Below are 19,313 nucleotides of genomic sequence, written 5' to 3'. Positions count from 1 at the left end.
ACTTTACTCACTCTACTCAGTCGATTCACTACTACTCACTCTACTCAGTCGACTCACTGCCACTCACTACTTTTCACTACTGTTCACTACTACTCACTACTATTCACTTCTACTCACTACTACTTACTACTACTCATTGCCACTCACTACTATTCACTACTACTTACTACTACTCATTGCCACTCACTACAATTCACTACTACTCACTACTATTCACTATTACTCACTACTACTCATTACCACTCACTACTATTCACTATTACTCACTACTACTCATTACCACTCACTACTATTCACTACTACTCACTACTATTCACTACTACTTACTACTACTCACTACTACTTACTACTACTCATAACCACTCACTATTATTCACTACTACTCACTACTACTCGCTACTACTCGCTACTACTCACTACTACTCGCTACTACTCACTACTGCTCATGACCACTCACTGCTATTCACTACTACTCACTAGTGCTCACTACTACTCATTACCACTCACTACTACTCACTATCCACTACTCACCACTCATCAAACCCTTCAAGCGCTTCAAATCCCATTTTTGCTAAAGGCAGTCTTATTAAAAATCGCGACAGCCACCCTCCACTTCAGGGACCTACACTAATTGTGAGACAGCCTGCACAGAGCGTTTCAAAATAGTAAACAGAATAAATTTGATCCTTTAATACGTGGAGTATAATAAACTACAAATAGTTTCCAATCCTAGTCGGGTTTAGTCTACCAGCTCGTGTCTACATGCTTGAGCCTGTACAGGGCGTTTCAAAATAGTAAACAGAATAAATTTGATGATTTAATACGTGGAGTATAATAAACTACAAATAGCTTCCAATCTTAGTCGGGTTTAGTCTACAAGCTCGTGTCTACATGCTTGAGCCTGTACAGGGCGTTTCAAAATAGTGAACAGAATTTGATCCTTTAATACGTGGAATATAATAAACGATTAATAGTGTCCAGTCCTAGTCGCGTTGAGTCTACAAAGAGACGACCACTATCGATCCTAGGATCATCGATATCGACGCAGTTATGTATACAGTAATTCAAGGACAGCCGGAAATGAACCGAGACGGTTCTTAACACGTACCATTTACGATGGCGTTCAGCCTTCGCTTTACATAATGAGACGATGACGTAACACGACCGTAAGAATTTTCATTGCAACTGTAAAACTCGTGCCACGTATAAATTGAATTTCACCCTGGTTCGATGAAAGAGTTGGCTGGCGATAGATACGCCATGTAAATGTTACGTAAACGATTCAACTACGCACTTTATATAATAATTACTTTATCGAGATACAATTAACTTTCAACCGTGAAGCGAGTGATACGGTTTGTAACGTAGCCACGGTTTATTAGCAAAATAAATACGAATCGTAAGAGAAAGTAGCGATTCTGGATAGTGTTATGATAATTATTTAACGCTTCAGAGTTTATGAAGTTAGAATCGATTGGATTGTAAGGATCAACGTAACAAGATCTATTAAATACCAAGTTTTGAATTCTAAGCACTACTTAATAATAAGTACCGAACAATAATAAATAAACAACGAGTTATCGTTGAAAACTGATGACTCATAACAACTAGTGAATAACAAATATTGAATATCTGTTAATGACTAAAGAACAATTAATGAATATTCAATACTCAGCAATGAGTCACGAATAGCGAGATACAAATTCTGAAGAAATGAAAGAATGTGTAGTAAGCAGTCATAAATAAATACATGAGCAGATATTAATTAGAAAGTACACAAGCAGTGAATAATGTTATAAGCAGTAAAAATGTAAAGGTTCAGACAGTGAAAACGGAGGAGTAAATAATGAGTAAACAAGGAGTAGTAAATAGTATGTGGTGTGTAGTGTGTGGTGTGTGATGTGTGATGAACGATGAATATTGTGTATAGACGAGACGTGATTTGTGAGAAGCAGATGATTGGTGATGAGTGATGAATAGTAACTGAGTGGTGAGTAATGAGTGGTAAGTAATGAGTGGTAAGTAATGAGTAGGAACAAGTGAGCATTAAACGATGGGCAGTGTGAGTAGTGAATGGTGAGTGGTGAGTAGAGAGTAATAAGTAGTGAGTAGCGAATGGTGAGTGGTGAGTAGAGAGCAATAAGTAGTTAGTAGTGAATGGTGAGTGGTGAGTAGTGAGCAACAAGTAGTGAGTAGTGAGTAGTGAATGGTGAGTGGTGAGTAGAGAGTAATAAGTAGTGAGTAGCGAATGGTGAGTGGTGAGTAGAGAGCAATAAGTAGTTAGTAGTGAATGGTGAGTGGTGAGTAGTGAGCAACAAGTAGTGAGTAGTGAGTAGTGAATGGTGAGTGGTGAGTAGAGAGTAATAAGTAGTGAGTAGCGAATGGTGAGTGGTGAGTAGAAAGTAATAAGTAGTGAGTAATGAATGGTGAGTGGTGAGTAGAGAGTAATAAGTAGTGGGTATTGCATGGTGAGTGGTGAGTAGAGAGTAATAAGTAGTGAGTAGTGAATGGTGAGTGGTGAGTAGTGAGCAATAAGTAGTGAGTAGTGAGTAGTGAATGGTGAGTAATGAGTAATAAGTAGTGTATAGTGAGTGGTGAGTAATGAGCAATAAGCAGTGAGTAGTGAGTGGTGAGTAGTGAGCAATAAGTAGTGAGTGGTGAATAGTGAACAATAAGTAATGAGTAGTGAGTAGTGAATGGTGAGTAGTGAGCAATAAGTAGTGAATGATGATTGATCTACGCATTAGATCTTATTCTGACGTGACATTTTCAACTTGGTTCACCTCTATAATCTTGCTAAATAAATTAATAATAGTTTTTGCAAAGTTCTAAATTATTCCAATGTAGTATTTTCAAGTCAGTTCATTCTAACATTTGTGAAATCGCAAGTTTGATGGACTTCGTATCGATTTTGATTAATCTTGTCTTGATTATGATTGCGATCGTCTGGATTAGAGAATGAGGCGCGTGGAAAGAAAAGGATTACGTTGTCGTCCAATATCAGATCAAGAAATGATCGATGCATGTTTCAAGTGTCAAAGATACACGTCACATAAAGATAAGAAACACTCAGTTGCACATGCTCCTTTTCCACGACATGCATGAATATCGAAATTAATTTTCGTCACTGTTACGTCATCGAGTACAACATTTACGGGATTTCCTATCAATTGAGATTAAAATTGAAGTTAATAAACATTATTTATCTTCGTCATCAACGTTATCAATATTTTTCAGTATATTATCTTTTATAATTTTAGTTAATTGGTCTTCGTTTGCGATGTTAATGCGACGTTATTTGCAATGCAATAGTTTGTTGTTAGTTGTGAATTATACCTTTTATTATACTTAGTGTTATATTAGTTTATAATAGTTTATATTATACTAGTTTATTATACCTAATTATACTTAGTGAACTATACCCAGTTAATTTATTCTAATGATTTTTTTTATTTTCAGGCGCTGAACGACTACTTACCCAATATGGACGTCAGATTGTACATGGTGGCCATTTTGGTGCCACTGATCCTCGTTAACTGGATCAGGAATCTGAAGTTTTTAGCGCCATGCTCAACTATTGCCAATTTCATCACGCTCGCCAGCTTTAGCATAATACTGTACTATATCTTCAGGGAACCATTATCCTTAGAAGATCGGGAACCGATCGGTCACGTGACCAACTTCCCGCTTTACTTTGGTACTGTACTCTTCGCCCTGGAAGCTATAGGAGTGGTGAGTATTCAAACTCTAATCATTTACCATTATTTACTAATTATTAATGTCTTCACTTTGCAACTGAAGAAGTTCAGACTTGCCAAACTTTCACAAATTAATAATTTAATCTCATTACAGGTTATGCCACTGGAGAACGAGATGAAGAAACCGAAGAAGTTCATGAGTCTCTTCGGTGTTCTGAACGTAGGAATGAGTACCATCGTCGTTTTGTACACAGTGATTGGTCTTTTCGGATACATTCGTTACGGAAGTGAAGTAGGTGGTAGCATAACGTTAAAGTTAGGGGAACATGAAATATTAGGACAGTCCGTCCAGCTTCTGTTGTCTCTGGCCATCTTCTTTACGCATCCGATTCAATGCTACGTTGCCATCGACATCGTTTGGAACGAGTATATTGCACCGAAGTTGGAGAAAAACTCGCGCAAACTTTTGTGGGAGTACGTTTTGAGGACCTGCATTGTTCTTAGTACATGTAAGCATCCTTTACGTACAAGTTTACCACTTTATATTTATGTGTAAGTACACTTTATATGTCTACATGTGGGTATACCCTTTTACATGCATGTGAATGTATGTACATGTAAGTCTATCATTTATATTTACATGTATGTACAACATTTATACTTACATGTATGTGCAACATTTATATTTACTTGCATGTATATCCTTTATACTTACATGTATGTACAACATTTATATTTACATGCATGTATATCCTTTATACTTACATGTATGTGCAACATTTATATTTACATGCATGTATATCCTTTATACTTACATGTATGTACAACATTTATATTTACATGTATGTACATCCTTTATACTTACATGTAAGTGCATCCTGTATACTCACATATGCATAAGTGCATCCTATACATATACTTATATGCAAGTACATTTTTGTTGTGACTTATGTAAGTTGTATAGATTTATACATGACACTGTTTTATCAATATATATATATATATATATATATATATGTATGTCCATAAAATATATGTATATGTATACTGTAAATATATGTATAGGTGCTACTTATGTATTTTTAACAAGTTGCGCATTTACGATAAAGGCACTAACATGAAGCAGATAATAGTTATCTATAAAGGCGGCGTTTCTGACAAACTCAATGTCCTTACATTCATTATACTTTTAAAAGAAATATTGTTAACAAGTACTAGATAAACATAATCTAATCTATTTTGTGTATTTGCAGTCCTATTGGCCATAGTGATTCCGGAGTTGGAACTTTTTATATCGTTATTCGGCGCTCTGTGTTTATCCGGCTTGGGTCTGATATTTCCCGCCATAATTCAAATCTGCACATTCTGGGGCGTGAGCACCCGCACCGAGAGAGCCATAATGTTAGCCAAGAACATGTCCTTGATTCTATTCGGATTGCTAGGCCTAATAGTGGGAACGTACACGAGTCTCCGCAACATCGTCAGGAAATTCTCTTGAATCGAAAGGACGATTTAAATAAGGAGACAATGAAGAGTGGTGGCAAGAAGAGTTTGAGGAAGAGGAAGGAAGGATCGCTCTCTAAGAGCAGAATCATGAGATAGCGACGTAGATGTAGCCGATCGATCGTTCGAACGATCGATCCTGGTTGGACGAGGATCTTCTTGTTTACCGTGGATGTATTTTATAAATACGCTTGAATCACCTTAGTACGAGACTGAGTGAATCATTTGCAGTGCGAATGAGGAGCACGAGAAAAAAGGAAAGGAAAGAACGAGCCAATCGCGTCCAACTGTTAGATAAAACGCTCGTGGATATCGTGTTCCGTTGTGCAACATTTGTCACGGAATCACGTTAAGATTCTTCGTTTCCTTTTTTTCTGACATGGAACTGTTTTTATCGTTTGTTTACGCCCGTGCTTTTCAAATGTCACGGACGAGAAGTGTTTTCATTGGAAAGAACGCGTGATATTTTGATATAATTGGTTAAAGAATTCACGAATAAATCTATTTATGGAACCGAGAATTTAGAGCTGTTTAATTTTAGAGAACACTCCTGTTTATCCGGTTATCCACTTCCTAGTTCGCTCAACGTCTTTTGACATCAAAGCTTGTTATGTGTAGCTGAGAGAAGTTTCCCCATTGTGAGCTTGCATTTATTTAAATAAATAACGAGTGAGATAACATTGAAGTACTTCGAGCATCATTTCTGATTTATATATTCTGAGATCATAGTTAGATTCATTGTATAAACTTTAACAGGTATTGACGCCTTGGTGACACCATAATCAGACAGAGAATACTATATCACTGAGTGACCTAGTTACAGTCATTGGCGTAAGTAGGTGGGGATGAACCTTGATAATCAGAAATTTGAAATGGACGTATAGGATATAACATTTGTATTAGATTCAAAATAAATTTTCCAGATTATCAAATACTTAGATATGCATATTCCTCAATTTCTAAATATCCAGATACCTAAACTACCAAATACATAATTACTCAAATACCAATATAGAAATTGCCAAATCTCTAAACACTCAAATAGCAGTACCTATGTTTCAAAATCCCTAAGTATCTAATGTCCTAGATCTCCCCTAATCTCTCAAATCTCTAAATACCTATATTTTTAAATTCTCTATTCAAGGCTTAACTCTCCAAATTGTCAAAGTACCTGACTCATTAAATTTCTAATTCTACCAATCCATAATGCTTACCTCTGCAACCCCCAATCTTTAAAATATCAAAGATCCAAATTTTTATATCTCCAGTCTTAAAATTCCAAATATTGTAATTCTCAAAATTGCAAGGCTGAGCTCTCCAAATTCCTAAAGTCTCTAACTCATGAAATTTCTAATTCTATCAATCCATAGTACTTACCTCTGCAACTCCCAATCTTCAAAATATCAAATCTCCAAATTTTTATATCTCCAGTCTTAAAATTTCAAATATTGTAATTCTCAAAATTGCAAGGCTGAGCTCTCCAAATTCCTAAAGTCTCTAACTCATCAAATTTCTAATTCTATCAGTCCATAGTACTTACCTCTGCAACCCCCAATCTTCAAAATATCAAATCTTCAAATTTTTATATCCCCAAGTCTTGAAATTCCAAATATTGAAATTTTTAAAATTGCAAGGTTGAAAATTGCAACTCTCCAAATTCCAAAAGTCCCTAACTGACCAAAATCCTAATTCTCCCAACACATAATCCCTACCTTCCAACCCCCAATCTTCAAAATCCCAAATCTCCAAATTTTTGTATCTCCAAGTCTTGAAATTCCAAATATTGAAATTCTCAAAATTGCAAGGCTGAACTCCCCAAATTGCCAAAGTCCCTAACTCACCAAATTCCTACTTCTCCCAATCCACAATCCCTACCTTCCCAACCCCTAATCCTCAAAATCCCACCTCCCCAAATTTCTCAATCTCCAAATTTCTCAATTTCCAAGTGTCTAAACACCAAGCCCCCAAATTACCGAATTTGCTAAACCCTTTCACGCGTCCTTGACACAAATATCTGAAACTAGTGCCCACCTCAGACGTGACGCCACTGGTACACCTCCACGTCGAACCTGGCTGATCCGAAATAGGGTAAGCTATAGCGGAACGGAGGTGAAAGTTCACGATGGAGTTCGACGCAGACGCCATGAGATGTCGTTCCCGCGACAGGCGTATGGATCGTTGTCGGGGTGGCTGCCCCCGCATACCTCGAGGCAACCCCGTTGCCGTTTCAGTTCCACGAGTTCCCGTTGCACGTGTACACGCGACCCCATGTCGAAAAGAGGTCCGTCCTTGTGTGTGCGATCAGCACACGCGTCCCTGTCTTTCTCGCTAGTTTAGCACGCACCCTCGACGAGAACCACCCCTGTTTAACAGCCAGTGAACGTAAGTTGAGTAGAAAGCAGACCGATACCCGGGAAATACGGCGTGAACCTAAATAGCCGTACAAGTTCACGTATCTGTTTGCTCGCGATTCCACGAAGATTATCCGAGGGATCATGGACTTAGAGGATCTTTTTTTTGGAAGTTGCAGTTTCTTTCTGAGGTTGATAGTGGCATAAATTTGTTTATGGCATAAGTTTGTTTTGTAGATATTTTGTGATGTATGAAAATTTGGAGGAATTTTTGTGGGGATGTGTTGGAGATGTTGAATCGGTTGTGATAGATTTATTCGCCGATTTGTGTTGCTATCGAGAAGTGGTGTGCGAGGGCTGGATGTGAAGGTTGATTATGTAACGGTGACCTACAGAAGGGGTGTACTTGCTGTATGGAAGTGCGCTTTAAGGTGCGGGTTTTAATTCTGTTTAGTGAAATAGAGATTCTACGTTTTAATTTATTTATTGATGTGATTGTATTTTATTATTGTGATGTTTGGAGTGTGAATGAAGATTGAAAGTTGAAGTGAATTTTGGAGTGGTTGTTTGGAGCTCTTTTGGTTAGTTTTTCATCGAATAAGATTTGTTTTTATTTATCGAGATGCAGATTGTTATTGAAGAGTAGTTTGCTATATGATTAAATTAGTTAGCTATATGATATCACGATAGTATTAATGGTTTCGTCCTGTACAATTTAAACAAAATGGGAGAGGAAAGACTATGGTATCCTAGCAACATGACCTACATTAACTTTTTATATTTACATTCGTTCTCAAAAAATAAAGGTGAGAAATTAAAGAAAATAAAAAGACTGAAGGTTACTTTCATTTCGTGAAAAGAAATGTAAATATGAAAAGTCAATATGGGTCACCGTGTTGGAAGTAAAATATAGTACTTTTTTCTTCTTTTTTCTGAAAACTTCTGTACCAGAAAAACACTGATCCATGTTATTGTGGACACCCTGTATGTAGGTGTTCTTTAAGATGCATGTTGTATATGTAAAGTTGTGATTAATTTACCTGTCTTGTAATATTAATATTAGTTACATAATAACAATATTAATATTAGTTATATAATAATGACATTAATATTAGTTTCATAATAATAATATTAATATTGTTACACGATAATAATATTAATATTATACTTCAATGAAAGCAATCAAATTATCATTTCATTTAACAGTACTTCAAACATACATAGTTGAGCTAACTCTTTAAACTAAAATTAACTATGAAATCACTTTCCCAAAAAATATACACACAGTTAATATTACAAAAATTAAAAAATTATCGTGAATTGTAATACAAACGTATCAATAATCTCAAACGAATCTCCCTATCGTTCTGATGTCTGATAATCATTTTAGTTTGATCAGCGAATGATTACTAATTCAGAGACAATCGTGACGAGTCCAATGAACGAGTAACAATTGCACGTTGTGGAACATTTTACACCAGTAAGACTATGATAAACTCACGGGTATATCGACGTAACGTTTGTCGATAAAGATCGGAAGAAACATTTATTTTTTTGATTTATCATGGCAGGCGTTGACACGAGTATCGCAACATCGTGTTGATCACCGGAAGCACGATCAATTTCCTAATTAAAGAACAACTTGGTGACGTATAATTTCTTACGAGTGATCGATGGACCGTTTAATCGATCTTCCTGTTGAGTGACCTCGTTCATCTGCAAATATGAATAAATGAACGATTAATATTTTCGCGCGAAAAAGTATTTTCTCTTCTTTTAAGATTTATTCGATGTTATGGTGAATTGATTTCATTTCATCAGAAACAAATTTTATTTTTTATTTTAGTTCATTACTAGTATTAATTGTGGTAATTGTGGTATTAATATTACAAATTTTGATACTGGTATTAGTAATTATTTAATACTGGAAATTAGTAATTATATAATATCAGAGATATTAGTAATTTATAGGGGTAATAGTAATACTGTACTGATTAGTACTGGCATAATATTTAATATTACAGCTCCCGTTATATAGCCGTTGTATAGTCGTTGGCTCCCGTTATATAGTCGTTGCGTAGAATTTCACGCGTTCTAACACTACTCTCACATGTTCCAGTAAGCACTGTTGCAGCACGGGACATCCACTCTTGCTATATTGCCGGCTTCATATTCCACTCCTCGAATTCCTGACTGAGCAATACACCAAGAACCTGATGAATTAATATTAATACTTGAGTACTCATATTATATGATATACATAATACTGGTATTATATAATATACATAATACTGGTATTATATGATAATTACTTAGTAATAATATTCACCAATATACCCACCAAATATCAATGATACTTGATACTTGGAATTTGAGAATTTGGAACTAGGGAATTTTGGAACTTGAGAATTTCGGAACTAGAGAATTTTGGAACTTGAGAATTTGGAACTAGGAAATTTCGGAACTTGAGAATTTGGAACTAGGGAATTTTGGAACTTGAGAATTTCGGAACTAGAGAATTTTGGAACTTGAGAATTTGGAACTAGGAAATTTCGGAACTTGAGAATTTGGAACTAGGGAATTTTGGAACTAGCGAAGTTGGAACTAGGGAATTTTGAAGCTTCAGAATTTGGCACTAGAGAATTTTGGAACTTGAGAATTTTGGAATTAAAGAAGTTGGAACTAGGGAATTTTGGAACTTAAGAATTGGGAACTAGGAAATTTCGGAACTTGAGAATTTGGAACTAGGGAATTTTGGAACTAGAGAAGTTGGAACTAGAGAATTTTGAAACTTGAGAATTTGGCACTGGGGAATTTTGGAACTTGAGAATTTTGGAATTAGAGAAGTTGGAATTAAGGAATTTTGGAACTTGAAAATTTGGAACTAGGAAATTTCGGAACTTGAGAATTTGGAACTAGGGAATTTTGGAACTAGCGAAGTTGGAACTAAAGAATTTTGAAACTTGAGAATTTGGCACTGGGGAATGTTGGAACTTGAGAATTTTGGAATTAGAGAAGTTGGAATTAAGGAATTTTAGAACTAGGGAATTTTGGAACTTGAGAATTTGGAACTAGGCAATTATGGAACTTGAGAATAGGGAACTAGGGAATTTCGGAACTTGAGAATTCGGAACTAGGGAAGTTTGAGTACTTGAGTACTCATATTATATGATATACATAATCCTGATATCATATAATATACATAATACTGGTATTATATGATAATTACTTAATAATAATATTCACCAGTATACCCACCAAATATTTATGATACTAGTATTCCAGTATCAGTATGCATTCTTATAAACACTAATACCAATGCAATTATAAACCTTAAGGTTCCAAATAATCAAAAAAAGATAATTTAAACCGGTTCATTTACAGAAGATCTTTCATTCTTTCCATACTATGTTCTCATGGTTGCAATTCCAATTGTGGGTCAATCGATATGCTCTATTCGAAACTTGACGTAAATGTGTATTTATAACATTCGCATCGCCAAATCGCTGCATCTTCTTTTATTATCCTTGAAAAATATAGAACAAAGAAAATATGATCCTCTCCTTACCATTTCCTGCTTCGTCCTTCTATTTTGTACCTAATTGAAGCAAAACGTAAACATCGAGATTATATCAAGGTTATATATTTACAAGGTTAATATTATTGTCATGGGAGACTTTTGGTATATTGCCAAAAATTAAGGGCTGATCATGTAATGAGTGATGGTGCATTTGGCTATATAATGCGAGGCGAAATAATTGGAGCAATTGGGACTTCTGCTTAGATTGGTAGAACTTCATATTGGATCAAGAACTATAGAATTTGGGAACTAGGGAATTTAGAGATGTCGAAGTTTAGTAATTTAAGAATTTGAGAAATTTTTCAAATTTGGGGAATTTTGGGAATTTGAGAAAGTTGTAGACTTGGAATTTTGTGGATTTGGGAGTTTTTAGAATTCGAGACTCAACTAACTCAGAAATCCGACAGTGTGTAACAGCGGCAATATAACGAGAGTCCACCACATTGCAGTACCTTCCCAAACTCCCCAAGACTTTACAAAAATCATCACATACCAGTAATCTCGTAGAATCTCCTCAACCCTTGTCAGTAGATCTTTGTCAACCCTTCCAAAACCCTTCCAAATCCACCAAAACTCATCACCTTCTGAAGAATTGTTCCTCCCATCACCGATATTCCCCATACACATGGTCCCATAGATCTGCGTGTCACAAAGGGCATCGTCCGTCCCATAGTCAGCGTCGAACTGTTGGCTCGTTCGTTTGACCAGTCGCTTTTAAATCATCTGGTGTGCCCCGTAAGCGCAGTTTCTAACTTGCATCACGTGATGTGCCGGGTGTCTCGTTGGAAATTGAAATGTTCCGTGGTTTAGCACGGCCCAGTCGTTAGACATCCTCTGTCGTGGCCGCATTAGCGTTAGGAAGTTCCCCTGTTGGATAGATAGCGTTTTCGCATTGTCTGGCGGCTCGACAGATTTTTCCGTTTCCCTTGTTGCGGATGTGCTTAATCTGGTGAGTCTGGATCGCGAGTTTGCTCGTAATTTACCGTGCTCTTTGCGATTTCTGGCACGATACCCTGTCATCTGGAGACGCAGCGATACCCTCTCTGCTGATCTATTCGGAATAATATTAGTTTTGGAATCATTGCGTATCGAACGCTTGGGATTCTTGGATGCTGCAAATTTATTAAATGATTTATTTGTCTCGTATGCTGATTTGTTAAATTTGCTGTCGATGTTCATGGAGAGATGGGTAATCGATGCTACAGGGATATCGATGCTATCTTTTAGTCTCATTGTTCACTACTCGGTTTGATTCATTGGTGCTTGGAATTAGAGATCAAATGTAGTCACGTGTCCTGGTACTCTATTCAAATATTCTACTATTTTATTATTTCTTTATATTAATGTACTATTATGCTATTTTGCTAATGCATTACTTTACTATTCTACTAGTCTATTATCCTAGTATACTACTATATAATTGTACAACTATATTACTGTATCATCATAACACCATGCAACCTTATTACTATACAGTTATGTTACTATACCACTATATCGCTATACTACTATATTACTATACAGTTATGTTACTATACCACTATATCGCTATACTACTATATTACTATACAGTTATGTTACTATACCACTATATCGCTATATTACTATATTACTATTCTACTATATTAGTATATTACTATATTGCATTACTGCTATGTTACTATTCCACAATATTGCTTTGCTATTGTACTACCATATTACTGCTGCACTGATCCTATTATAGTGTCATGCTGCTATTCTACTTGCTATACCAGCATTCTGCGATACATTCTGTGATATAGTATAGTTACTATAGTTCCACTGACTTTATTACACAATAGCACTATTATACTACCATCTTATGCACTACAGATGTTAATTTATTGATCTCACTGACTGATCTCATCACATTTGAAAGTTTATACAAAATTCTACAGACTTGCGAATGTAGTAATCTTTGCAGTCATTAAATATTTTTGAAATTCGATATATTTAAATATAGGAAGATTCAGTAGATTACATATGGATGTTTATCAAGAATGAACATCATCTCAAGTATTGAGAATGAAGAAGCTTCCGATATTTGAACAGCACAACTGAGTAGATGAGGACATGCTTCGCGTGTAACGTCGTTGCTAATATAATTCATCGAAATGGACAAACGCTAATTTTTCTCGATTCACATAAAATGCAAGTTAATTCATTTTTCTATTCAGAGATCAATTGATCAAATCAATAAAAACTTTGTAATTTATACGCAACTTGCTTGCTTAGGTTCAAAAATGTAGCGAACGAAGGAGTATATAAAAAAAAATGTATTATGATTCATAAATTCTAGTGTATCCGCGCGTTCTCTAACAGCTCTCTTCATCAGGTGGCAAAATACTTTCGCTGTCTAAAATTAGCGAACGCGTAAATATACATATGTGTTCTTGTGATATTGTTTCGGGGCTATGCGTTCACGAGCTGGTTGACGTGTTCCCCTAATGCGACCCGAGGAAGTAAGAATTAGGAGATCGATTACTATACTTAAGCCAAGTAGCCCTACGTTTCAACTCGCTACAATTGTTCAAGTGTTTTAGCTGACGTCATTGTGACGCCTTTGTCCGAAAATTTTCATTATTTTAAACTAAATTAATAGTCACCAATTTTATCATAGTTTGTTAATTAACTTTGACAAAATGACCTGCACTATTACCAAATTTCAGATCTAGGGTATTTACTGTTTAGGGGAATTTGGGATCTAGAAAATTTTTGTCAGAGGAATTTGGGATCCAGGGTATTTTTGTTTAGGGTAATTTGAGATCTAGAGAATTTTGTCTAGTGGAATTTGGGATCTAGGGAATTTTGATCTAAGGTAATTTGGGAACTGGAGAACTTGGGATCTAAGGTAATTTGGGAACTGGAGAACTTGGGATCTAGGGGAATTTCAGATCTAGGGTATATATTGTCTAGTGGAATTTGGAATCTAGAGAATTTTAATCTAAGAGAATTTGGGGTATAGAGAATTTTGTCTAGTGGAATTTGGGATCTAGGAAATTTTGATCTAAGGTAATTTGGGAACTGGAGAACTTGGGATCTAGGGGAATTTCAGATCTAGGGTATATATTGTCTAGTGGAATTTGGAATCTAGAGAATTTTAATCTAAGAGAATTTGGGGTATAGAGAATTTTGTGTAGTAGAATTTGGGATCTAAGGAATATTGACCTAAGAGAATTTGGGGTCTAGGGAATTTTGGTCTAGGAGAAATTGGGATCTAAGAAATTTTAAGATATAAAACTTGGAGTCTAGGGAATTTTTTAGCCATGAAATTTCTAGTCTAGGGATTTTTATAATTTTGCATTTTGAAATCTAGGGAACTATTTAAGTATAGAATTTGAGATTCAGGGAATTTTTGAGCTATGTACTTTAGCCTAGGGAAGTTTGAAATCTTTAGGACTCCTTCAAAATGATGATATTTGAAGATATCGCGACTTGAAGATGTTGCAGATTTAAAAAGCTGAAACTTTGCTGATTATAAAATTTGTACCTCACAATTAATTTATCGTGAAAAAAGTAGGAAATTGAATTAAAATGATTCAGCATTTTGCTTGTTTGTATCTTTTATTTCAATGAAAGCTATCGTCAATGAAATTAATAGCTAAGATTAATGTATTTAATAATAGCTTACTGTTTGGTTTTTCATTTACGAAGCTATTTCTTAGGGAAAAGTCAAGGTTCGCCAGTGTTAAATTAGGGTGTGCAGTTTCTAGAGCAAAACACAATTTTGAGGGTTCGTCCGACGCTGCCAAAATACACTATTAAATGTAATTAGCTGTGACTATTGAGAACGAACTAAATTCCACGGTTAAAAGAAACCAGCGGTGGTGATTTTGTTATGGATAGAGGTTGAGGTAGTTCGAGCTGTATTTATTTCGAGCAACGCATTATTTTAGTACCTCGTAACTAGGTTGTATTAGGATTTTAGAAATATGAAATGTAGCGAGTGTTAGGTTACTGTCAAGTTCATTTGAGCTAGTAATTTGTCATACCTATAATGCTCAAGCATAATTCTTAGCACAATAAGCGCATGAGGCTCTTGTAATTTATCTTTTATTAATTCTTCTCATTTTTGTTCTCAAATCATTGGATTCTGATTCGATCATGTTTTACAGGGAAAGTCAAAGACCATTCGACAAACAGGGTTTTTTAGAAAGAAGAAACGATTCTATTTTCAACGTAACAGGTAATTTTATTCAAGATAGAAATTTTTGAAATATCGAGTAATCTATTCTATTTTCGTATCGATAATTGTCGTTCCAATTAAGTCGCCAATTAATTATTTCCCCGACGGTTTCAATTCATTGACTTGCATGATCAACGTACGAATATATTCGACAAACGTGAATCTCTCAAACGTTTATTTTCGTGTTAGTTCCATTAATTTAATCACGGTTAGTGGAAACGGAGGATTCACGTGCAAGAGTAAGGTTGACGAGCTTGAACTTGCTAAACGTTCCACGAACAGCGATCGTCCGGTTTCTGATTGCGTAACTTAATCGTTCACTACGATTTTAACCTAATTGTTTCTTCCTGACTATGCTTTTGCACGTTGAATCGAGTTACTTTGCAATTTCCATTGATAACCCGTACTGATAAACTCGTAGCAACAATCCGTTCATTTAATCGTGTACTTTTATTACTGCGATTTTTAATTTCTCGCATTTATATCAATTACATTAATTATTAATTCACGCGTAACATTATATCGCATTATATCGCCATCCGTTGCATATCCACGCGTTATATGGCCACTCGTTATATATACACGCGTTGTATCGCCACGCGTTGCATACCCATGCGTTATATCGCCACTCTTTACATACCCACGCGTTATATCATGACTCTTTGCATACCCACGCGTTATATCGCCATTCGTCGCATACCCACACGTTATATCGCCACTCGTTGCATAGCCACGCGTTATATCACCACGCGTTGCATACCCACGCGTTATATCGCCACTCGTCGCGTACCCACGCGTTATAGCACTACTCTTTGCATTCCCACGCGTTATATCACCACTCTTTGCATTTCCACGTGTTATATCACCACGCGTTGCATACCCACGTGTTATATCGCCATTCGTCGCATACCCACACGTTATATCGCCACTCGTTGCATAGCCACGCGTTATATCACCACGCGTTGCATACCCACGCGTTATATCGCCACTCGTCGCGTACCCACGCGTTATAGCACTACTCTTTGCATTCCCACGCGTTATATCACCACTCTTTGCATTTCCACGTGTTATATCACCGCGCGTTGCATACTCACGCGTTATATCGCCACTCGTTGCATACCCATGCGTTATATCGCCACTCGTCGCATACCCACGCGTTATATCACCACTCTTTGCATACCCACGCGTTATATTGCCACTTGTCGCATACCCACGCGTTATATCGCCACTCGTTGCATACCCACGCGTTATATCGCCACTCGTCGCATACCCACGCGTTATATCGCCACTTGTCGCATATCCACGCATTATATCGCCACTCGTCGCATATCCACGCATTATATCGCCACTCGTCGCATATCCACACGTTACATCACCATTCATTGTATATCCTCGCATTATATTGCCACTCGTTGCATACCAACGCGTTACATTGCTACTTATTCATATCCTCGCATTATATCGCCTCTCATTTATATCCTCGCATTATATCACCACCCGTTCCATGTCCTCGCATTATATCACCATCTGTTCCACATTCTCGTATTATATCACCATCCATTCCACGTCCTCGCATTATATCACCATCTGTTCCATATCCCCGCATTATATCACCATCCATTCCACGTCCTCGCGTTATATCGCCACCAGCTGTATCACTCTATGCAATATAACGAGAGTCTACTTTGTGTTGTAAACATAAATAATTTATTTCAAAATAACTTTCAAGTTGACATCTCGCATTACTCAAGAAGAGATACAAAGTTGGCGCGAGTGATCTAAGAAGAAATCACCACAGTTATTTATCATTATTTTATCGATGCACGCATCGGGTTAAGCGATTTTTGTCCGCGCGAACGATTCTTCCTCGAGGTTCATATTAATAGGGAGCACACAATGTCAATGACCAAATAAAATTGTTTAACAGCCGGTCGTGTGTCGTGGCTGTTACATTGACTCAGATGCGGCTTTATACGCGATAAGAAGTACCATTGACATAGATAAACGACTGCCAAATTTAACTCGCCACGACGTCGAGGCTGTGTCAAGGGTTCGGTCAACTGCTTCAGACATTTCTGGATGATGCAGTCCTGTTGCTTTCGAATACGTCGATCGATATTTTAAATGAATAATTTTTAGATGAATTTCGTCTCGTAATTTAACTATATGCAATTACATCGTTCCTATTAAACATTACGAAATACCAGGAGGTACTTCAACTTTATTCGTCTTACTAATATGGTGTTTTAATTTCTTCTCTTCAACGCAGTTTCCCAATTATTTACTGCAAAATGTTATTAAAGTCATTTAGTCTAATCATCAATCTTATACTTAAACATTCGTTCGAGTTCGTTACAAGAATCATGGGTTCATAAATCATCATTATTCAATCAAAATGAAATCGCGTGTCTCTATTTTGCGCGTCTAGTATGCTAACTAGATAATGATTTCCTTATTTCTGAATCTTCTGCTTGTTCCTGATCTGCTCGTTCATCTCAGCTTGTCGAACAAGGTAACCGCAATACGCGTTTAGCCGTACGGTCAAAACGATCCGAACCATCGAATATCGAGTTTCGATCACGGGGTTTCGAAGACGATCTCGAGGCGATGCTCGCGCGCGATCGCAGCTTCGAGACTCGAACGAACGTGGATCAATTGAACGCGCAGATACGGCGAAGTGAGAATGCACTTGTTGTATATATAACCTTCGGTAAGTTAACTACATTTGACCTCAATGCAATAATTAAGAACAATCAGTTCGCGAAAGAATGTGCTAAAGCTAGACGCGACGATCCTCTCTGCTCCTCGTCCCTGACAACAGATTTGCAATGATGAATTGCCATTTTTATCCCGTCCCGTTGTTCCATATCCGCCAATTGATTAGGAGCCTTTATGTATCGGTCTGTACTCTATCTGGGTCGATTCTTTGATCCTTGCTGTGCACATCGAGATCTCAAATGATCTGCCACACGGAAGTCATCGTCAGGTCATTCTTAACATTTTCGTTATCTCATATCTCGATCATTCGCGTTTTCATCATTCTAGAAATCGGTGGGTCTGAATTTCTATGTAACTTGTTAGGGAAATTGTAATTGTAACAGTTAGGGAATTTGGGGACTGAGAAACTTGGGGTCTAGGAAATTTTGGAAATAGTGAATTTGGAACCAGTGAATGTTGGAACTAGTGAAATTTTGGAATTTGGAACTAGGGAATTTTAGAACTTGAGAAATTCGGAACTAGAGAATTTGGAACTAGGGAGTTTTGGAACTTGAGAATTTTGGAACTAGGGAATTATGGAATTTGAGAATTTGGAACTAGGGAATTTTGGAACTAGAGAAGTTGGAACTAGGGAACTTTGGAACTTGAGAATTCGGAACTAGGGAATTTCGGAACTTGAGAAGTTGGAACTAGGGAACTTTGGAACTTGAAAATTTGGAACTAGGGAATTTCGGAACTTGAGAATTTGGAACTAAGGAATTTTGGAACTTGAGAATTTGGAACTAGGGAGTTTTGGAACTTGAGAATTTTGGAACTAGAGAATTTGGAACTAGGTAATTTTGCAACTTGAGAATTTGGCACTAGGGAATTTTGGAATTAGAGAATTTGGAACTAGGGAACTTTGGAACTTGAAAATTTGGAACTAGGGAATTTCGGAACTTGAGAAGTTGGAACTAGGGAACTTTGGAACTTGAAAATTTGGAACTAGGGAATTTCGGAACTTGAGAATTTGGAACTAAGGAATTTTGGAACTAGAGAATTTGGAACTAGGGAGTTTTGGAACTAGGGAATTTTGGAATTAGAGAATTTGGAACTAGTGAGTTTTGGAACTTGAGAATTTGGAACTAGAGAATTTTGCAACTTGAGAATTTGGAACTAGGGAATTTCGGAAGTTGAGAATTCGGGACACGGGAAGTTTGGAACTCGAAAATTTGGAACTAAGGAATTTTGGAATTTGAGAATTTGGAACTAGGGAACTT

The 19,313-nt window shown here is 36.6% G+C and overlaps 2 protein-coding genes and 2 long non-coding RNA genes across 9 annotated transcripts in view; 2 read left to right on the top strand and 2 right to left on the bottom strand.

Moving 5' to 3' along the window:
• Positions 1 to 5,721, top strand: part of LOC100879240 (proton-coupled amino acid transporter-like protein acs) — a 30,509-nt gene extending 24,788 nt beyond the window's left edge. For both annotated transcript variants that reach the window (XM_003706084.3, XM_012291950.2), the window contains exons 6-8: positions 3,460 to 3,732; positions 3,853 to 4,207; positions 4,952 to 5,721. In XM_003706084.3, the coding sequence (XP_003706132.2) occupies positions 3,460 to 3,732; positions 3,853 to 4,207; positions 4,952 to 5,196 (873 nt within the window). In that variant the 3' untranslated portion in view covers positions 5,197 to 5,721. The remainder of the gene's footprint in view (positions 1 to 3,459; positions 3,733 to 3,852; positions 4,208 to 4,951) is intronic.
• On the bottom strand, positions 5,295 to 7,370 carry LOC143264226 (uncharacterized). The gene is made up of 2 exons (XR_013037777.1): positions 7,233 to 7,370; positions 5,295 to 6,052 (listed from the first exon to the last, which is right to left on the bottom strand). It is a non-coding gene; the product is annotated as an uncharacterized LOC143264226 (long non-coding RNA).
• The window catches only part of LOC100879351 (proton-coupled amino acid transporter-like protein acs), a 27,186-nt gene continuing 13,924 nt past the window's right edge, over positions 6,052 to 19,313 (top strand). The window contains exons 1-2 of one of the 5 annotated variants that reach the window (XM_076530307.1): positions 6,052 to 7,583; positions 15,266 to 15,336. The gene's annotated coding sequence lies outside the window, so the exon portion shown is untranslated. Of the gene's footprint in view, positions 7,584 to 11,916; positions 12,082 to 15,265; positions 15,337 to 18,021; positions 18,047 to 19,313 lie in introns of those variants that run through there. The other 4 variants (XM_012291952.2, XM_076530308.1, XM_003706085.3 and 1 more) reach the window with 4 other exon arrangements.
• On the bottom strand, positions 9,428 to 11,822 carry LOC143264223 (uncharacterized). The gene is made up of 3 exons (XR_013037772.1): positions 11,626 to 11,822; positions 10,811 to 11,150; positions 9,428 to 9,765 (listed from the first exon to the last, which is right to left on the bottom strand). It is a non-coding gene; the product is annotated as an uncharacterized LOC143264223 (long non-coding RNA).

Source organism: Megachile rotundata, chromosome 4, assembly GCF_050947335.1.
Source record: "Megachile rotundata isolate GNS110a chromosome 4, iyMegRotu1, whole genome shotgun sequence".
NCBI classification, from domain to species: domain Eukaryota; kingdom Metazoa; phylum Arthropoda; class Insecta; order Hymenoptera; family Megachilidae; genus Megachile; species Megachile rotundata.
This window is presented reverse-complemented; position numbering and strand designations above follow the sequence as displayed.